This window comes from Bidens hawaiensis, unplaced genomic scaffold (genome assembly GCF_021521415.1).
Source record: "Bidens hawaiensis isolate Kalapana, Puna unplaced genomic scaffold, B.hawaiensis_p1.1 tig00006950_1, whole genome shotgun sequence".
Taxonomy (NCBI): Eukaryota; Viridiplantae; Streptophyta; class Magnoliopsida; order Asterales; family Asteraceae; genus Bidens; species Bidens hawaiensis.
In genome coordinates, this window is record NW_027491476.1 from 313,793 (window position 1) to 319,792 (window position 6,000).

Below are 6,000 nucleotides of genomic sequence, written 5' to 3' on the forward strand. Positions count from 1 at the left end.
TCTATTGTGACTGACACTCGAATGGCTCTTTTCGCTTTATTCTTTCTTGGGTAAACGTGACAGAAAACGATATGTACCTTATCTAGCCCCGGCCATCAAGAGTGCATTTTATGACATGCAGTGATACAGCAAACTGTTACAAACTTGTGGTGACTTGTTTATAAGTAATAGAAATAATTACACTTTTAACTTATAATAATAGTTACACTATAGTTAGGTAAAGAGCATGGTTCTTGTAGTGATTGTCCATTTGGTTTTTCTAAGTTAATTTTTGTAAAAAAATCATTTTACCCTTACAAAAAATACAAAAATGAAAATAACCTCACTCCGGTCATCCTCTCTTGTATAGGAATCCTACCACCTGTCTTTTTCTTGTACAAAAATGAAAATAACCACCTGGCTTAGGGCCGGCCACCCTTCACCTGTCCTTTTTTTTAAGGCAATTTCAACAAAAACCCAAGCTAAACAAGGCCAACGAAAACCAACATTCCTAGCATTGGTGTTCATCTGTAGTTGGATCTCATCTCTTTTGGGGTGGATTAATAGTCGTTGAGTTGGATGGTAAATGTACTGTTTATATACTAGTGTTGAGTTTGACGAAGCATATGTTGGATATCAAGAGCACATAATTACGAAACAATCACGCATCAAGAATAAGAACAAGGGATCAATTGAATAAATTTGTTCTGTCAACATAAACCAGTTTAGATTATGAAAATGATCAACGTATCTTTACAACTTTGGGCATATTATAGCCTATGAAGCAGTTTAACAAGGTGGTTATACCCATTTGTTTTTGGTACCATTATCTAATAAAGTACATATAAACGTAAGCTAAGTCTAGATTACATTCTAATGCACCTCCTAAGCTAGAATTGTATACATCTAACATAAATTAATCTTCATTCGAGTCTTCAATAGTCCTTGGAGGGTATGCCAAAATTTTGTTGAAGTTATCATGTGCCGCATTGTAGCCTTTCACATACGAGAGAGTAAACAACTCGGTTTCATAAATGAAATAAATCAAATCTTGAAAGTAATAATAAACTTGCGACTATTGGTTTCTTTCCTTGGCGCATGAAATAGAATCAATCCCGATCGAGTTAATACCCAACTCTGTTCACTTTTATTGCCCCCGATTTCACGAATCAGTGTTGGATATCAATAACACATAATTACGAGTCAATCACGTATCAAGAATAAGAACAAGGGATCAATAGGATAAAGGGAAACTAGTTTGGCAATTAATTATCGAAACTAGTTTGGCATTCAAAAGTTTCCCAAATTGTACTTTTGAAAAAACTAGCGTTGTTACTATAACCTGTAACTTCAATCATATAAGAATAGTTTCAGCTTTGTATTTTTAAGACAAATTTCATTTACTAATTTTAGGACTTGAATCAAGGATCTTTTAGTGTCTAAAACACCATCTCTACCAAAAATACGTCTCAATATTTATTTGTTAGTTCTTCACTCTTGTAGTGTAAACTTGAGCCATTCAACTTTCTGCTTGTGCTAATGAACATGTCATGTTTGGGTTTACGGTTACCAGAGTCGTGTAGGGGTGCAAACAAGCCGAGCCAAGCCCGAGCTTGACTAGGCTCGAGCTTGGCTTGTTTAGCTTACACATAGCTCGAGCTCGAGCTTGGCTCGTTTCGAGCACTATTTTCAAAGCTCGAGCTCGGCTCGTTTATTTTATATCAACTATTTTCTATATAATTATAATTATTTGTATATATATATTCTATTATAACTTTATGTATAAAATAATATATATTATTTAGTTATTTTTATTTACTTTTTAATAACATTATATATATATATATATATATATATATATATTAACTAACAATTATTAAATATATATTTTAAATAATTATATTAATGACAGGCTCGTTCAGGCTCGTGAGCCGTTTCGAGCTCGATAAGTGAAGCTTGTGCTCGGGCTCGTTTATTAAACGAGCATATTTTTAGGCTCGGGCTCGTTCTCGATTAAGCTCGGCTCGATCAAGCTTTTTAACGAGCCGCTCTCGAGGAGCTACTCATTTGCACCCCTAGTCGTGTTAAACATACCATGTCGAACAAAGCATGACACGTTTTTCCAGCAATAGTAAACACATGTAAGTCTGATTGTATCGAAGAATTAAAAAAACTGAAACATAATCCTAAAGAACCATTTATGATCGATTGTTGAGAATATGTTCATAAAACAAAGATGACATTATGCAAGAACAGATTATTAAAAGTGTGTCTAACATGAACATAAAATGAAATTACGATAATGAGAAACCATTAACTGTGAATCCTCCATCAACAGCAACGGTCTGTCCAGTGATATAAGAAGCAGCGGGTAGGCATAGAAACGTCACCATTGACGCAACTTCATTTGCTTCTCCGGGGCGTTTCAATGGAGTTCTAGATACCACCTTATCCAAAAACTGTTCATCGCTTAACAACTACACAAAACGAATTTAATTATTTAGGTTTTAGAAGGTATTTACATAAAACATCTTTGGCTACTAAGTTTGCAGGTTTAGAGTTTGTGGTTTCCATTTTGTAACGAATTTGGGGTGTAGGAGTAACTTTTGTTAGTTTTGAGAAAATGACCAAAATGCCCCTTTCCTATTTTACCGTAGACACCCGAAACTTCACAGACAACTTCAATTAAATGTATTCACCCTTGAAACCAAAGAAAATGGTTTTGTTCTCAGTTTGTAGGGGTGTGCACAAGTGCGCTGTAACCGGCCCAATAAAAAAACATGACGTAGTGTTATGATTCTTAAAAACTGATTTTTTAGTTCGGTTTCGATTTTCCATCAGCCCAATACCAAAACGAATTTAAGTAATTTACAAGAAATTATAAATGGTGTAACCAAAAATCTTTAGATTCATGTGTAATAATCAATTAATCCTTAACAAACTAAAACAAAATTAGACCCAAAGCTTAAAGCCCAAATTCAATATTTGTACAAAACAACTTCAGGCAAATATTATCAAGCACAAAATGTAAAACCAAAATTAAGGAAACTGAATCGAACGCATTGTAATAAAAAAATGAAAATCGAAAACACCGAAACGCTTTGCAAAACCTAAAAACCAAATTTTCAGTTTTTGGTTTGGTTTGATCCCAAAACAAACCTATGCACACCCCTAACAGCTTGAAACTTAAAACCGTCTGTATAAATCAAACCAATTGTTGACCTCTAGTATTTAAACTACTTCTTTCATTTTGAAAATATGTGGTTATGGATATCTATAATACGAATATAAATGAACGATTTTCACATTTTTGAATCTTAATACGAACAAGCGATGTTGAAATAAGTAGAACAAAAAAACAGTTCAAATCGGGTGAAACCAAACCATTTTGACCGTCCGGTTGACCCAAACTTGTATTATATTACAGAGTAAGAATATTACATGTTCGACAAGCGAGGTTTTGATGTACCATGGGGCTACACTATTAACCCGAATATTATCTTTTGCCCATTCACACGCTAAATTCTTTGCAAGCTGATTAATTGCACCTGAAAACAGACACTAAAAACCTAAGAAAATTTTAGATAATTTAAAGTGAGTCAGAAAAACATACCTTTGGTGGCTCCATAAACAGATCCAGAAAAAAGGTGAACGAGACCCGCCACAGAAGAAATGAAAACAATGGAACCAACACCAGAAGCCTTTAAAAGAGGGTGTGCGAGTTGACACAGATGATAAGCAGAATCCAAATTGGTAGTCATGAGAGTTGAATATTCTTCTGCAGTATACTCTGTTGTAGGTTTCCTAATGTTTGTCCCAACATTGTTTATCTACAAACATTTAACTGAGTGCTAAGAAACATGGCGTTGTTTATCTACACAAAAGGGGAAGGATCATTTGAAAACTCCCCTTTGCGGGTAAGCGGGTTAACAGGCTGCGGGTAGGCGGGTTGAAATGTGCAACCCGACCCAAACCCGACACATATTATTATTCGAGTCAAAGATTTCAACCGGACACACATAAATTTGGGTTGACCGGAACACGACCCATTTAACCCACTTTTAGAAAAATATATATATATACAAAATTGATATAGTTAGAGCTGGTAGAGTAAATGAGTAATATGAATATTTATTTTATAAAATTATTAAAAATCATGAAAACGAATTGGAAATTGCAAAAGCATCTTAAGAAAAGGCTTAGGATCCTCATACACCATTTTGGATTCTCACACACCATTTTTTGCCTATACAGGCCTATAGCTCCTGATTCGTGTTAGTTTGTGTCGGACGTTGTCGGTCATTGTTTGTAGTGCCTTGTATAGGCCTATACGGGGCCGTATAGACAACTTCTTGCACACAAATTTTTGATAACCATATATTTATGTGATTTATGAAGCCATCATCCGGACTTGCACCGTATTTTTTAGCAATTTTAGCCGCTCTTGTTTTCGACCCTTTCATGTTTTATTTCACCTACATAGAATTATGTTTTATACTGAATGGTTGAATAATATAATAGAATAAATTGTCTATTAAAATTTGCATAACATACTTGGCTAAGTAATTTGTAATTGTACCTCGAGAACTTTCGTTTAAGATTATATTATGTTACACCTTACAATAATCCATACACAATAATCAATCAATGATTAAGCAAACAGCAAAACAATTGGCGAAAACAACATACTAATAAACATCTGGTCCACATACATAAAAATAAGTTATCTATACGGTCGTATAGCCCTATACGACCGTATAGAGGTTTTATGGTGTACCAGGTGCTATACAAGCAATTAAATGCCTATACGGCTCGTATAGGTCTATACGGTAGTATAGGCTGCAAAAGGCTGTTTTTTTTGTCCCCTCCGTACACTTGTCAGTGATGCATAGCCTATACAGCTCCTATAGGTACGTATAGTCAGCCTAGGGGTGGTGTATGAGGATCACATCCCTAAGAAAAATGTAAAACTGGAAAAAGCCAGAAGCAAAAATATAATTATAAAAGTTTTTTTAAACTACTTAAACAGGTTAACCCGAAAACCTGTTTCTTTTTGTGTTAGGTTCGGGTTGGGTCTATCAATTGCCGTCCCTAAGCCAGTATATAATGCACATAAAAATGTGCTCATATTTGTATGTGAACAGTGAATATATGCTTTAGATCAGATACTATCAATCACCAGTAACATAATAATAATAATACCAGAATGTTGAGGTTTCCGTTGAAAATATGGGAGACTTTTTGTAAGAGGTGTTGGCGTTGAGAAGGAGATGATGCGTCGCAGACGGATCCGGTGACGGTGAAGCCTTTGGCGGACCATTCCTGTAAGCGTTGAGTAAGCTCGGCTTCGTTGCGAGAGCAGGTGTGTACGGCCGCCCCAAAAGCCGCCAGTTCCTCCACCACGGCGTACCCGATTCCGCGTGTGCCGCCGGTGACTAGAGCAGTTGTTCCGGCAAGAGACCATCGAGGAGTGCTCATGTTGTCCTATTTTACTTTTCTCTCGATATGTTTTGACTGTTTGTTGGGTTTATCCCTTTTTTTTTCTTGACCAAACAAGAGACTTTCATACAAATTTACTACTATTAAAAAAATAACTTTTTTCATTAATAAATAAATGTATTTTTTTAATTTTTATTAATAAAATAATTAAGCATATTCTAATCCGCTATACTATTATAATACCTGCGTTCCTTAATGATTTTAGATAGTTATTTTTTATTTTGGTTTCATTTTGGGTTTTGTTTAGTTTTAGTTTTTATAAACTTGTGCCGTTTAAGTTTCGTTTCTGTTCACTTTTTTTTTTATTTTAGTTTCGTTTTAGATGGATTTAACTACATTTAGTTTTTCGTTTCAGTTTTTAAAGGTTTGGTTTTTTGTTCGGTTTCAGATTTATCGGTTTTAGTTTTTCAGTTTTATTTCGGTTTTTGCTTTAGTTTTATTAGTATTTGGTTTTATTTTTAGGTGTTTAGTTTTTTTAGTTTTTTTCAATTTAGTTTCGTTTAAATTTGTATTTAGTTTGTT

The 6,000-nt window shown here is 34.5% G+C and overlaps 1 protein-coding gene across 1 annotated transcript; it reads right to left on the reverse strand.

Annotated features, from left to right (window-relative positions):
• Window positions 1-2,161: 2,161 nt before the first annotated feature.
• On the reverse strand, window positions 2,162-5,459 carry LOC143633930 (tropinone reductase homolog At5g06060-like). Its single transcript, XM_077102139.1, has 4 exons — window positions 5,182-5,459; window positions 3,593-3,809; window positions 3,421-3,527; window positions 2,162-2,456 (listed from the first exon to the last, which is right to left on the reverse strand). The coding sequence occupies exons 1-4, from the start codon at window positions 5,455-5,457 to the stop codon at window positions 2,274-2,276; spliced, it is 783 nt and encodes a 260-aa protein (XP_076958254.1). The 5' UTR covers window positions 5,458-5,459; the 3' UTR covers window positions 2,162-2,273.
• Between the last annotated feature and the right edge of the window lie 541 nt (window positions 5,460-6,000).